Source organism: Mastomys coucha, unplaced genomic scaffold, assembly GCF_008632895.1.
Source record: "Mastomys coucha isolate ucsf_1 unplaced genomic scaffold, UCSF_Mcou_1 pScaffold14, whole genome shotgun sequence".
Taxonomy (NCBI): Eukaryota; Metazoa; Chordata; class Mammalia; order Rodentia; family Muridae; genus Mastomys; species Mastomys coucha.
Genome location: NW_022196896.1, coordinates 94325391 through 94341717, shown reverse-complemented (window position 1 = coordinate 94341717; position 16327 = coordinate 94325391). Strand labels below are relative to the sequence as shown.

Below are 16327 nucleotides of genomic sequence, written 5' to 3'. Positions count from 1 at the left end.
TTGGTATTGCACCCCTTTGTGTCCCAAAGCATATTTATAGTTTAGAACCAAACTCTCTACTCATTCCCCTACTTAAAATGAGTTCACAACTCACCATCATAAAGAAATAGATAGCACCTGGTGGTCCACAAAAGCAAACAAAAAAAATGCAGAATTTTAGGCTTCCTTGAGTAGACTTGACAAGAACTTCACACTAACTACTAATACTCATCCCCTTCTAACTAAATAACTAATTAACTAACTAACTAACTGACTAAGTAACTACTAATCCCCTTCTAATTGGAGCGTGGTTGCTTATAATTATTGTAAGTGCTAAGAAGGGACTATTTCTGTTTTGTTGGAGTTTGCCTTCTTTTACTCTATTTATGTACTTAGCATCCTATCTTCTAGTCAGCATGCCTCTCCTTGGAAGAATAGATGTAACATTTTCGTTTATGCAGATCAAGAACAGGTGTGTAGACAGAATGGGACTGTGGCCGATATTACAATGGTAGTGTTTGTCAAAGACATGGATGCTCGCGTACTCTTCCAGAAGCATTAGAAAATAACCAGAGGGCAGGAAGCAGAACTGAGTATGGATGAAAGATACACACCTTGCTGTTTTTGCTTTGCAGCTGGTAGAGCCCTTAACCCCCAGTGGCACAGCACCCAATCAAGCTCAACTTCGCATTTTGAAGGAAACGGAACTGAAGAGGGTAAAAGTCCTTGGCTCAGGAGCTTTTGGAACCGTTTATAAAGTAAGTAAAGCACAGCATATGCCATCAATGATTTATGTTGTGTTTCAGGCTTTTAAAAAATAATAGCCAAAGTAACTACTTTAGACAACCTGATTTCTTTTTTATTATTATTAAATTATTTTATTGACTTACATTCCAAATGCTGCCCTGCTTCCTGGTCCCCCTCTCTCCTAGTTCTCCAGCCCCTTCCCCCTCCTCTTTGCTTCTGAAAGGGTGCTCCCCTACACACCCACCCACCCCGCACCTCACCCCTGCCAGTGTCCCCCTTCCCTGGTGGATCAAGTTTCTGCAGGATTAGGGCCATCCTCTCCCACTGAGGCCAGACAAGGCAGTCCTCTGCTACATAATTTCTTTTTAATATTAAAACCTTAGTACTGTTGAGAAGTTGCTGCACAGGTAAGTTCATTCATTTTTTATTGAACAAACTTGGGTAAGTGCAGTCTCAAGAGAAGGAGAGCGAGCGGCAAGCTCAGTCCAGTGGAGTCCGTTCAATGCTCTGTGAGTCTCTCAACATTTCCTTCTCGTTGGCAAATTTTTCATTTTTTTCCCCAAATACTCAACCTTTCCCCCACCTACTCATTCGTTCTTGTGCTTCCAGAACTTCCTGGGTAACCTCCCAGAATCTTTTGCTCTTCTTTCTGCTCTTTTATTCTAGGCTCTGTCAGTACCTTACTAATTGATCACTTAAAGTCTATGTGAGTGTGCAAATACATTATTAAAATGAGATTATAACATTTTTTTTCTAACTGATTCCATGTATGGGTTAGTGGCTAATATCGGTAGTTTCAATGTCCTTGTAATTGTTAGTTTAAAAATTAACTATTGTACAATTTGCTTTTACAGCTTACTGTGTATATTCTAAGTGATATGTTTATCATTGATTTTAACAAAACATTTGATAGGTAGATAGAAATTCAAAAATTTTACATGTCAAAATGCGCAGTGCTTCTCCTACTTAATAAGACGATCTAAGTTGGTATGGTGGTATATACCTGTGTTGTCCTAGGAAGCTTTTATGAACCCCAAAAGACCACTGAGGAGCCCACTCTGATGTAATCACATTAGGGCCTCTTTATTACAAACTGGAATTTGGGCTTACAGCTGAGCCACAGGACCACAGGATGGTTTTGGTGAAGCAGCAGGACAAGGTTTTATAGGGATATGGGAGTAAGTAAGGGGTTGTCCAGCCTCCATTGTTAGCCCACTGGTGGGTGCTCTGAAGCTAGAATGTATACAATCACAAATGGTCTGACAATACATCTGAAACAATCAGACTATCTTTGATTAACTGTTGCTAGGAAGTAGCAAGAGAGTACGTCTGGCCAAGGGTGAGCCTTAGGTACTTGGCCTTCCTGGTACTTGGGTGCACCTTGTGTTCAACTTTGGGTGAAGTTCTCTGGCTCTTTGCTTTCTTTTAAGATGGAGGCCAGTTTCAAGATTGAGTAGGTATGGCCTCTCACCTGTAACCTCAAACTTGTGAGCCTGAGCCAAGGGAGTTATTTGAGTTAAAAAGTTTGAGACCAGCCTGGACAATTCAGTGAAATAGTATTTCTAAAACATCACATAGTGTAAAATAATGATTTATTTATTACAAAAATATTAAGATTTGGTCATACTGCAGACCTAAGTTTTCCTTTCCTGGCCATTTGCCAATCTTTATAAAATGGTTACCTTTGGAGATCAAATTGTGTAAGCTTCCCTATCATTTTGTTGTGCATATTTTGTTCAGTTAAATCAACTGAGTGTCCAATTTGCACAGATTCTAGTCTAGGCTGGTCTTGTATTTCTGATCTTCAAATTCTTTGCAAGTTCAAAAGACAGAAGTTATCCTTAATCTATGTTTAAGTTATGCTGAAAAAAAGGCACAATTATGCAAATTTATATCTAAAATTTGAATCCATTTTTGTTTAATAATTTTAACTTTAATGTATTTTAATGAAAAATTTTATAAAATTATTTGGAATAATGCATACATAATCTTAAACTTTCTCTTAAATAAAGATGTTAGAAGTAACTAATTGAATCACTACTATCTTATTTCCTATCTCTCAGAAACACTTCTTTATCATGTCTTCTGCTTCCTTCATTTACATAAAGGTTTTTGCCTCCCACTGGCCTCATGAATTATCTGATAATCGCTTGAATTCTCATAAGCATTAATATGAATGAGGCCTTCTGAGCTAGCTATAGAAAAGTCAACAGAAAGCTTTAAGAACTTCTTGGCTTGTGTTTCATGTTTGCAATCATTTCTACATGCCATATTGACAAAACTGAATGTAGGTGAACTAATGAGTGTTTATAGAAAAGTTATTAGAAATTTCATCAGTTTACTTAAATTGTAGGTCTGAAATATGTGTTGCCAGTCCTATGTTTTAATAAATGTATCATACATTGTAAGACACAGCATTTTAAGCTATAAAAAAAATCTTTTGGTAGCCAAACAAATGCCAAAGGCCTGGGTACATAGTTAATTTTTCCTTCAAACTGAAGCTTTATGATGCTTCAACAAAAAAATACTAGGACCAATACAGGTACAAATATAGTTAAATTTTACGTGTTTAGATCTGCTAAGTAATGGTTAAAGTTTTTCCAAAAGTTGTACAAATTAATTCACACCAAATTTATACTGTCAATATAAAACAACACTTCAGGGATATTTTAATATTGATGCCATTGCTTTATAAATTAACTCCCTGTGTGGTTATTTTATTGAATAATGGTAAGCACGTTCTGTGTCCTAGATACCAACTCTGAGAAAATATAGCCTAAGGTTTTGGGTTCTTAGTTGTTTTATTTTTCCTCACCCCCTCCTTCTGCTGGAATACCCTTTTTAAAAATTGAATGCTTTTCCAAATTATCACAGCCAATGAACCAGATTCTTACCCTCACCTAATGTCTGTGCATTAGCAGAACCATTGTACATTGAAATGGTTGGTGAATGACATCATGGATAGACCATCTTAATACACACACCATTTCTTAAATGAATGTAACCTGTTCTCTGTGGGCTGAGAATAAAGTCAGTCACTCAAGTCAAATAGCTTTGACCATAGCAGGAAGTCTGTATCCAAAAATTTTGCCTACAATTCATTTCTTGGTGCAGCAGAACTGTCAACTCTCAGCTTAGCTACGATGGGGGTAAAATCTTTTGGTGATGTGAGGTTCATTGAAGTACAGCCTTATTACAATGAAACCAATGTCTAAAAATTGTTCTTATTTTGGGCTTGTACCACAGTAAGAGCCAAGATTTTAAGCTCTACTAAATACAAAACAAACAAACAAAAAAACCTTTATATATTCATGTTTATTTAAGAAAATACTAGTAGTTATGTATTATTGTGAAGTATACAGTTAATATGTTTAGAGTTATTTAAAATTTATATTAAAAAAAGTATGTATTTTCAGTATTACTGTAGACAAACATCTACATAAGACTGTTAAATTAATTGTTGTTTTATATCAAACAACTTCTATAATACTCATTTTTTATTGTTATAATATTTTATAAATTTTAAAGAATATGACAAAAAAGGTATTTTAGGTATTGAAGGGGGGGTCTTTGGCGGGAGTTGGGTTACAAAAGGGAAACAAGAATGTGATTTAATTCCATTTACTTAAAATATGTTTTTAAATGTTAACAAATTCAGATAAAATCATGTAAATTTTCTTATCATAATACAATAAAACTTAAATCAAAAATATAACACAAATGACTTATGTTACTGTTTTGCATTTGTGCACATACATTTCTGTATTGACTCTGCTTGAGTCAAGCATGATCGTAAATCTCATCCTGAAGTTTTAAAGCACTTTTCTTAACTGTTGTTACAATTCAGCAGTTCTCAGACTGATGTCTCCTCTCTTACTCCAGCTTTGGATAAAGCAAACACACTTACCTATGCTATGTGTCTCTCTAACACTGTGAGCAGCTGATAGAGAAGGTAGAGCTGTAACCAATAGCTTCATCCCGTGCCTTTCAGAGTTAAACTGTCATAGCTAATCATGAAGTTCCTGCCCGTCATATCTTCATATATGTTTCTGTATTATTATTAGAATAGATACTCTTTTTTAAAAATTCATCGATAATCCATGCATTCTTATCTAGCCTATAAAAATTCTTGTCCTCAATTTAATATTGTTTAAGTTTTCCCATAAACACTATTATTTATTTTGTACCTTAAAAGTCTACATTTTTAACTTTGTCCTAATCCATAAATTTTAAAATTTATGGATTTTAAAATAATTATGAGCATAATTCTGCAATTATGTTCATAATAAAAATTTTCAATGAACAATATAAGTATTTATATGAACCTATAGACAATCATTAATATACAGAACTTAATAAAATAGATAAATTACTATGAATTTAATATGCCTTAGAACTTGTCCTCAAATATTATTTCCAAAATATATATATATATATGTATATATATATATATATATATATACACACACACACATATTGTATATGCATGCAATAGCAAGTAATTTAGGATGGAGGCCATGGACATGAAGGCATCTGAGCAAGGTAGACAAAGGTTTGATGGGAGGAAGGAGGAGGGAGAAATGTTGTACTTATATGATAATCCATAAAATGAAGTAAATTAAATTTAAAGATTGATAAGCCAAATCAAATTATATTCTGTTATAAATATTATGTCATCTCAATGTAGAATTAATGTGATTTTTTTTTCCCTGACAGGGTATTTGGGTGCCTGAAGGTGAAACAGTGAAAATTCCCGTGGCGATAAAGATCCTCAATGAGACAACTGGCCCCAAAGCCAATGTGGAGTTCATGGACGTAAGTATACAATACACAGTCATGTTTTCCTTTAAAATTAAACAGACTGCTTGAAAATAAAATAAGAAAAAGACAGCCATCTTTCAAAGACTCTTATCTATACATATTATAACCTCATACTTAACAATGTTAGGACTCCTTCACTTTACCATGTACCTTTCAGAACATCTCTGATTGGTAGTTGTCTGCAGTGATTATACTCTAGGATAACTTTGGTAATATAAATATATTTATAATCCTTATGTTGAATTTCCTTCTGTGATTCAAGAATGTGATATTTCAGTTTTTATACTTTGGATTATAATCAGAAATACATTTACTAAATGCAGTTACAACAGTGTTAAAAAATACTTGATGGTGACAACAGTAAGTTGTTCTTATTTAGATAGTACTCATAAAGGACTAAAACTGTTCCTATGTATTATTAGAAAAGTCTGCAGTATGTTCCAAGTGGTGTTCTAAATAGTTTACGAATGATCTTTCATTTCGCTGGGTTGAAAGAACAAACCAAGTTGACCCAAGGTTACCCCTGCTTTGCAAAGTGGAGAGATGACATGTAGTCAGCCAAATTTGACCAGAAATATTTTCTTAAGGACCAGAGAGTTGTGAGGATTTACATGTCTTGTATTCTTTGTGGCAATGTCTCAGCCCTGCTCTTTTTGCTAGAAAGGCAAACATAAGTAATTAGGACAAAACTCTTTTTAAACTAGTCTTCCCGTGCTCCAAGAAAATGTTACACAAATGAGATTGAAAGTTTAATTTTAGGAGCAGACCTCACTCTTAAAACCACAAATGTGATAGCCACAAGAACTACATTTGTGAGTCACAAGGTTGCTTTAAAAAATTAATTAGAATGTTTAATTTTTTGTAGTGTTATGATTTACTGAGATAAAACAGTCAAAATTAGTGATGATAGTCTATCAGTTTCTCCTATAGCTCAACAGAAATTTACCTATTTAAACTTAAGTTCTTAAGTGAAATTTATAGTTTTCAATTCAGATTCACTAATGTAGATTATACTAAAAGCTTTAACTTAGAATAATAATAACAAAAACTACTGAAGAATGAAAGTACTTGATAAAGTCGAGCAAGACTTGAAGATTTTCCCCCAGAGAAAGTTGTAGACTAAGCTGTTCAAATTTTAGGAGGTAAAGTTGAATAAAATTATATGTGTAGCCTGCTATTATTTTTCACGTTGATATCTTACAAGGGATTCTGAAATAGACCCATATATATTCTTTCTCTGTCTTTCAACATAATATATTCAATTATAAGAATGATTTTGATTTCAAAGTGACCTTTACATAAAGACGATACCAGCATACGCACTTTTTCTTTTTTTTTTTAAGACAGACTGCTATGAATTCCTAGCCAGTCTATCTTGAAAGCTCCTTTACAGAAGCTCAGTATATGACCTTGAAATTTTTGAGAATAATGCTATCTTTCATGAGGCTATTTTAGCTTAATTTACTGTTGCTTATTACATAGTAGGGCTGAGAATGGTTCAAGCAAGCAGCTTTGAAGAATGGTCTCAGTGCATATCAGCTGCTAAATAATTAAAATACCACCCTTCTTGCCTAACTTACAACACTTTATAATAAGTATTACTTATCCAGTAACTAAATATTTTTTCAACAGGTCTCTAAAGATTACTACACTCCCTGCAGCTCATATGGTACTATTCAGAACCAAAGACTTTTTCAGTGTTGCCCTAATCATTCAGTTTGACCTAGATCATAGCTATAAACTGAGGAAAGAAATTGAAATTTTCAAATTAAATAGAAATTACTAAAAATTTATGGTAAATAAAAAGTGGAGGTTCATATATAAAACTGATAGAAGATCAAGCTTGGCCACCTTGGGCCACAACCAAAGCTGTAATTCACAAGAATGCTAATAATCTCTGCTGGAAGCTTGAACAGTCATATTTCCATGGAAACAGTCTGGCAAAAGAGGGTTAAGAGGCTACAAAATAATCACATAAAAAAGAAGCTCTAAAAACCTCATCATGATTTCGAATGATTATTTGAAAGCTCCTAACCCCATTCATCCACTCCCCTCCCCCTTGATCTGAAGCCTATTCCCATGGAAACAGGAGTAGGATGGTAGCTTCAAGTCTGCTGAATTTTAGATGAGCCTCTGATTGAGCCTGAAAGGAGTCATTTTCCTAGATGGATGATGAATTTGGTAACTAACAGACTCAAAAAAATCTGTCCCTTTTAAGCTAAGGAATTAAGAATTTCTTTTTTGATATGTCTTTCCTACTTTTGGATAGAGGCTAGCGATTTAACACCTTGCTGGCTTGCCACTGGCAGAGTTTAGATAAGTGGAAAGCAGAAAATTTTCTAGTATCCGTGACCTCTTTTAAAATATTGAAAGGATAGCATCACACTAATTAAAACCTTTTTAATAGGCAACATTGATGGTGAATGCAGTATTTAAGTATGTCAGCAAAATTTTCATGTAAACATATGACTATATTCTGTGCCTTCATTTGTAGGTTATTCACAATGTCCACAGAGCATTTTAAGTATTAAGTTACAACTTAAACTAAAAGGGAAAGTTCATGTAAGCAAAACTATGTATGAGTTGAGCCAAATGACAGAGTTGAATTTACAAGCCACTTAGTAATCATAAAAGCATTAAGTTTGACATGTCTTTTAGTGTAAGTTCTTCCAGAAGCAGAAGCTGCTCTTGAAATAACTAACTAGAAGTAATGTACACTAGAGTTGGATGATTCATGAGTTGGAGAATATGGACATAATACACAACTGCTACCTATCACAGTCATATCTGTGGCTCTTTTTCTTTTGAAGAAGCTCCCCAATCTAGTACACATTGTCTGATTCAAGAATTAAGAAAGTTAAGACTACCACTCTCCAAAACTTCATTGGTTGACAGCTGAGAACTAGAGCCCATATGCTAGTTCCTATACCACTGGATGATGGTTAAGGAGAGAGGGATCCGTAATATCTTCATGAATTTACTTGTTGAGGATGAGAGAAAAACGGCTTCACTGGCAGAGAAATCCACTAGGCAGCAAGAAGTGCCTGGGCACCGACTGTTTTAGTTTCATAGTAAAGTATTTCAGGAGAGCTTTCAAAGAAAATCAGGATCTTCTGAAGTCATCCATGAATCTGTTTTGCACACTGATGTCTATGTGTATTTCTGTGTATGTGTGTGTGTGTGTGTGTGTGTGTGTGTGTGTGTGTGTGTTTTAAATAGTAAAAGCTAAAGCTTACAAAGACAATGAAAACTGTGCATGCCTACTAAGCATTAGAATCCTTTCTCCTTAGGCTATTTATCTCTATAGGTCAATATTCCACTTTATATAATGATGACATAAATATACATATATATTTATGTGTGTTTTACTGGTTACTATAACAAATGTCCAAAGAATACTGCAGCTTAATAATCAAAACTCATGACCAACAGCTAACGCTTCTATTGATGTCCAAGGACAAAGGAAAAGATTTTACTATTCTTTTTAAATTTTTACCACATGCAGAAAGTAAATCAGGGGCAGACCGTATTTTATCAAAATGTTTCACTAAAAGCAACGGAGGGAGAATTTGGTCACAGGGCTGCTACTTAGCTCGCCTGAACATGTCTAATGGATTCATAATGACAATAATAACCTGCTCCTAGTGAATGGCTAGTGCATTCTTCATTCCCATAAAGGAAGATCACATTGAATGACATTAAGAAAATGACTCCAAAGGTCTATCTTCATGTGGAGGATGCCTGCATTTATAGACATTTCTAATTCTTGTTTCAAGTACAGTTTCTCTGGGAAAATGCAAGCTTTTAAGAGGTTTGTTTGTTTTGTGTACTTAAAAACAGTCATCAACTTGTATAGAAGATATACCCAAGAAAAAATGATATTTTGTTAAGAGTCCTGGAAAGTGAGACGGGCTTTTGTTTTTTCTCAGTGTCCTTTATTCTATTTTCCCAGGACATTTATGCTCATTCTGTTGAGATTGTTTTAAACGGTTTTAACTAAATTATTTGTTTTCTTAAAAAATAAGCTGGGAGTGGAAGAAATATATAATTACACTAAATTCTAGGGATGGACCTCCAACACTGGCCCAGAGCACATGTGAATCTGCTTGGCTACCGGTCCAGATTTCTCATGCTACATTTGCAATACAGTTCATGGCCAGGTGATTCAGGAAAAGGGGTTTCATGTGACCCGTCAGCATTTTGTAAATTGCATCCTTTGTGAGGGAAAGATGATTTTCTTTCTGCTGTGCCACAAGGACTTTTATTTATCTTGCCCAACTGTTATTTGGCTATTTTCCTGAAGTAATGTGCACATGATTTTTGCTTACCCTTTCTGTATTGCATTTGTGATACTCAGCCTTGATGCAAGTAAATTCTTCCAGATCTAATTGATGTCATTATGTGAGTGGGGTAAGAAACTTATAATCTATTCAGATTATAGCAGCCTTGTAAAATCATGTGGAAAAGTTTCGTTCTGTATTTCCACACTACAAAGTTTCCTTTGGGTGACTACATATAGTCAGTGATAATTTTAGATTCTGCATCACGTTAACAATTTAGTCTTAAAAGTTTACAATATCTAATTCGATTACATATTTGTCCATATACATTTGGTCATTTTATATATTGTACATTTCAGAAATAAACATTCCAGAATCTTTTAAGCCCCTGTATTGTAGGAATGATCTTCCAAAATCAGTTAATAACTACCATTGTCCTTAAGAAAAAATATAAATAATAAATGAAAATAAAAGTAGTTTTTAAAGTTCTTGAAATTCTCTTTATTCTAAAAATAAAAATGATGTTCTCCTAAAGAAAATGTATAGATGAATTTTAAGCAGCATTTAATCTTTTGATACCTTATTGCTAAAATAAAAGAGAATCATCCTGGTGACTAAGTAAACTGATTCAACTATTTTATCCAATTGCTTTTATGCAGCAGAAAGTCTTTTATATGCAGTTCACCAACCAAGTCTCCTGCTCCCTTACTTGTTTTCTTTACAGTGTCTTTCCTGTGTTTAGGGGTCATGAGTATCACCTAGACTCATGTCTCTTGGCATCCTTAGGAGCCATGGCCAGTCAACTTAATCATCTTCCTATAGACTTTATCAGCCTCTCTGTTTCTTCGAACCATGAAAGCCATAAGGAAGCCAGAAAGTAGTGAAACTCTCAGAGACTGGGTATAGACCTCTTTTCAAAATACATATTTGCTCTAGATTAGCTTCTCAGATGAACGGAATTCTATCTCATCTCCTTTATGAACAGGACCTCATCCATATCTTCGATATGGTCCCTTGAAAATTGTAGGACGTCTCACCTTTTACACTCCGAGAGCTCTTCTGCCTGCTCTCCCTTCCAAAACGCTTTTGTCTTTTGTCTTACCTGTTTAATCTGTATTTTAATCCCCTTTATTTTTCATATTAGGAATTTAGAATTTATCATTCATATCATATCACTTCATATCAACTAAATAGCAATAACTTTGATCCATTCTCCCCCTAAAAAAAATCACTCGGGTACCCTGTTCTTTTTTGTATAATACATTGCCCTCACAGTGCAAGTTGCTGGCTTTTCAGCTTCAGTTATTCTTTCTATATGATCTGCCTACTTGGTATACATGTACCTGTGTGTACATGCATACACTGCATATGTGTGAATGTGAAGGTGAGGCCAGATTACAGCAGTGACTATTTTCCTCTGTCACCCTCCACCTTGTTGTTTGAGACAGGAAGTGTCTCCTAACCTGGTTCCAACCAATTCGGTTAGGCTGCCTGACTAACATGTCACAGGAATCCTTCTTTCTCTGCTTCTCCAGCACTAGGATTTCAGGCACATACTTCCATGCCCAGGTACTTATGTATATGTTGGGAAATTACGTGCAGATCATCATGCTGTTTCAGAAAGCAGTTTACTGTATTGAGCCTTCTCCAAAGGCTTTCCCTACTTTTAAAATACGAAGCTTTAGTCATATTATTTCTCTGCACTATGCTGCCAGTGTCATCATGCAAGTGAAATAGCCAAGTCCTTAGTTCGCAGAGCCCCTGATAAATTCCCCTGTGATCTTTGTCCTCACCAACTTTATTACCAGTTCCCACTGAAGGTAGCTTGTTTGAACTGTTTATCCACCATTATAACTTATAAATTCCTGCTTATCCTTATTATCTTGGGCTAAATGCTCTTTGGAGAGTTATTTCTTGACTCCAGAGCAAAAATTATTTCTTTGACCCTATACCTTGATTTCCCTTTCTAGAATTTAATAAGTTTTATATGATAAATATATATGAATCATAGTTTTTTTGTCACATTGTAGAATTTTATTCTTTTTGTTTTGTTTTATTTGGGGTTTCGCTTGTTTATTTTGTTTTGTTATCTTTTTCAAGACAGAGTTTTTCTGTGTACCTCTTACTCTCCGGGAACTCACTCTGTAAACCAGGCTGACCTAAAACTGATTGAGATTCACCTGCCTCTGCCTCAGGCTCTGTCTCTTTCTCTGACTCTCTCTCTCTGCCTCTCTGCCTCTCTGCCTCTCTGCCTCTCTGCCTCTGCCTCACACGTACTGGAATTAAAGGCATGTGCCACCATGTGCAGGCAAGAAGAGTCTTATACTCAGCTACTAAACTACAAGGTGTTGGGAGCCTAGAATTTTGTTTGCTTATTTTAATCCTTCTAATAGCAAACACAAAACAGAAACATGGCTAAGAAACAGCACCGTTATATATTTATCTAAATATTTTTCTATATTATATAAGCTTTGAATATTCTTACACTAAGTCTTGTATGTTCTAGTATGCTCTAGCTCAATTGGTTTTAAATAATATTTTTCCAGATTCATGTCATCATAAGTTTGGCATACTGTATTTGGATCATTTATTTTAGTTTCATATTATTAATTCCCTTTCTACTCCACTAATCGATTTAATTGTACATTTTAATCCAGAGCATAAAACAAATCCTGAGAAATGTTCCTCCACTTGATCCTGCGGAAAGGAGTCATGTATTCTCTGAAGAATTTTTTATTGTTTTTTATTTATTTATTTTTTTAACTAGCAGATGAAGAACGCCCCCCCCGACCCCACACACACCATGTGTCTAGGATGGTGGTAGCCTACCTTGGTTTCACTAGAGAATCCTGCCATTGTGGTTCTTTGAAAGGCTTATGTGGATGCTTTCCGTCCTTGTTTCTATAGGTTCATTTTTAACACCTTATTCCTCATTACTATAATCATCGCTAGTAATTTTGCATAATGTTTCTTCTCCCATTAAAATTTTCCTTTTTCTTCTTGTCCATTTCCTTCTGTTCTGATAGCAATAAACAGGCAAATATGAGTTCTGTTTAAAAAAAAAAAAGAAAAAAATGAATGTATTGCAGATTTTGACAAAAATAAATTTGAAAAATATAATTTATTATAGTCCCTATAAATCATTGCCAGTAACAGTGAACTGTATTCAGGAGCTCTCAAATCCTGAGCTTTATAGATTGCCTTAAGGGGTACTGAGGAGTTTGAAACTAGATAAAGTACTTGACAAGTTTTACATTCCAACTGGCTTAATTTATCTCTTGGATCACCTGAAAGGGACTCCCCAAATCCAAAACAGGTTGTTCTTTGTAAATCTTAACATGTAGCTTCATACACTTTTTGATCTCAAAAACAAGTCTTGAATTTGTGTAAATGAGAGGAGATTTCTCAAGAGCTTATAGTCTACTATATCAGAATTTAAATTTGCTAACTACAATCAGTAGTCTATTGGATGTGTACTTTCCCAGTTCTCCAAACTCTATAACTTGGCAAATTTCATATATGATTAAGAAGGCTGTTGCTGTCATATAGAGAAGAGGATTACACAGATAACGTGCTGTTTCTGATTCTAATCTGAACAGTATTTCAAAATTATGATCACTTAGAGAACAAAAAGGCATTCAGTTTGACTGTAACACTAGGGGACATCATTTGTAATAAATACTATATGGTCAAAAATAACAACTATATAGGCTGAGAACTAGCTTGTTGGTAAAGGGTTTGTCTTACAACCATAAAAGCCTAAGCTTGGTCCCCAGATCGCATACCAAGCCTGTTAGGTAGCATACTTGTAATAAAGTACTTATGTGGGGAGGAGAGACAGGCAGTTGCCTCAGGTTTGCTGGATAGTCAGCCTGTACCACTTCTCAGCTCCAGACAAATGAGGAGCTGTGCCTCTTAAAACATGGTGTAGGATAGCTGAGGAAAATCCCTGAGGTTAACCTCTGGCATCCAAATTCAGGTGTACATACACAAACACACACACACACACACACACACACACAATGTAAACCAATCTACTGGAGTGTATATGTTTACTATAATATGATATGTAAATGTGCCCAGGCAAATCAAAACATCATAGGGTATTCATTGTTTAAAAATGGCTGTATTGGGTTCTCTGTGGGCTGAGAATGAAGTCACTCACTCAAGTCAAATAGATTTGACCATAGCAGGAAGTCTGTATCCAAAAATCGAGCCTATGTTTCATTTTTTGGTGCAGCAGAACTATCAACTCTTAGCTTAGCTACGATGGAGGTAAAATCCTTTGGTGATGTGAGGGTCATTACAATGAAACCCAATGTCTAAAAATTGTTCTTATTTTGGGCTTGTACCACAGTAAGAGCCAAGATTTTAAACTCTACTAAATACAAAACAAACAAAAAGATTTTATATATTCATGTTCATTTAAGAAAATACTAGTAGTGGTGTATTATTTTTAAGTATACAGTTAATATGTTTGGAGTTATTTAAAATTTATATTGAGAAAAATGTATTTTCACTATTGTTGTAGATGAGCATCTACATAAGACTGCTAAATTGATTGTTGTTTTATATCAAATAACTTTTATAATACTTAAAAAAATGGCTGTGTTGGGGTATTGCTATTACTACTAAAGTGACTACTTAACGAGGATGTCTTGAACATTTTGTTAGGATAGTTTCCCCCAAAGTGATCAAAATAATTGTTTATTCACATCAGTTCAGTATCTGGTCAAATGTGTCACTTTTGCCAAAGCACAGACTGTCAGAATCTTAACCAGTTACCAGTAGGATGGCTTTCACCCAGTTACCTAGAATTTGTCAATACAGGTTTGGCTTTATGGTGGCACTTGAGCCACTATTTGTAAAGATTGAGAACACGCACTGAAGTATTCAATTGGAGATAAGTGATTCTAAGGATTGAGAAGGGGATCTCAAGCTTAGGATATTTTTAAAAAATTATAGCCTATAATTAGACCAGTGGTTGATAGAAATAGAAAGTTACTTTTAAAAAATTCTTCTTCTCCTCCTCCTCTTCCTCCTCCTCCTCCTCCTTCTATTTTCAAGCACGTAAGAGTAATTTATTTTTTTCATGATTTTTTATTAGATATTGTCTTTATTTACATGTCATATGAGTTGCCCTTTCCCAGTTTTCTCTCCAGAAAGAAAAGAGAAAAAAAACAACAAGAACAAACCCCTGTTGCCTCCCCCCTCACCCTGCTTGCTAACCCACCCTCTCCCACTTATTGGCCCTGGCATTCCCCTACACTAGGGCACTGAACCTTCACAGGGCCAAGGGTCTCTCCTCCCACTGATGATCGACTTTGCAATCCTCTACTATACACTGATTGCCCTTCTTCTTCTTCTTCTTCTTCTTCTTCTTCTTCTTCTTCTTCTTCTTCTTCTTCTTCTTCTTCTTCTTCTTCTTCTTCTTCTTCTTCTTCCTCTTCCTCTTCTTCTTCATCACTACTTTATATCTTCACTTTACATCCTGCTCATTATCCCCTTCTTTGTCACCCCACCCACAATCTCTCTTTCAATCCCTCTAGTGGCTAGTCCTTGACTTCACTTTCAACAAACACAATCAGTGATATTGGATCACCTGTGAAGTACCTTCCACTCAGGAATTGTTTAGACAAAAATGATTTTACATACAGTCCTATTTGTATTCAAATTTGTCAGAGCACTTTTACTTTATATTGAAAATAGATTGTTTTCACACACAATACATCCCAACCACAGGTGCCCCTTCCTCCACTCCTCCAAGCACCCCACAAGCTCCCTTCTCCCTCAGATCCATTCCCCCTATGCTTCCTATTTAGAAGATAGCAGGCATCCAAGATACTATAGCCAAACAAGCCAAAAGGAGATACTATTAAACAAGGCAAAGCCCTCATATTGATACTGGAAAAGGCAGTTCAATAGGAGGAAAACAGTGTCAAGAGCAGGCAAGGGTCAGAAACACACCTGTTCCCACAGTTAGGAGTCTCACAAAAATACAAAGTTAATAACCTTAATATATATGTAGAGGACATGTTTCAAATGCATTCAGGACCCCTGCTTGCCTATTCAGTCTCCAGGAGCCCATAGAAGTCCTGCTTTCTTAATTTACTGACCCATGGTATCCAAGTGTTTCCCATCCCCTGAGTCCAACAATCTTTCTACTCTCTCTTCTGAGGGTTCCCAGTCAGAGGGGAAACCAATGGAGACCTCTGAGTTAGACTCCCTCTCCCTCCCCCTACCCCTTCTCCTTCCTCTTCCTCTCCTTCTCCCTTTCTCTCTATCCCTCTTCCTCTTTCTCTGAATCCTCCACATAATGTCTGCTCTGAGTATCTCCACTAGCTTCCATCTTCTGCAGAGAGAAACGTCTTTTTTTTCTTTATTATTAGATATTTTCTTTATTTACATGTAAATTTCTCCATTCCCACTTTACCCTCCAAAAAACAAAGAAACAAACAAAAACAAACCCCTGTTCCCTCCCCCCTCCCCATGCCTGCCAC

General features: G+C 35.4%; 1 protein-coding gene across 4 annotated transcripts in view; it reads left to right on the top strand.

The window, feature by feature from the left end:
* Positions 1 to 16327, top strand: part of Erbb4 (erb-b2 receptor tyrosine kinase 4) — a 1021671-nt gene that overhangs the window by 811215 nt on the left and 194129 nt on the right. For all 4 annotated transcript variants that reach the window (XM_031367819.1, XM_031367817.1, XM_031367820.1 and 1 more), the window contains exons 18-19: positions 615 to 737; positions 5443 to 5541. In XM_031367819.1, coding sequence (XP_031223679.1) covers positions 615 to 737; positions 5443 to 5541 — 222 coding nt within the window. The remainder of the gene's footprint in view (positions 1 to 614; positions 738 to 5442; positions 5542 to 16327) is intronic.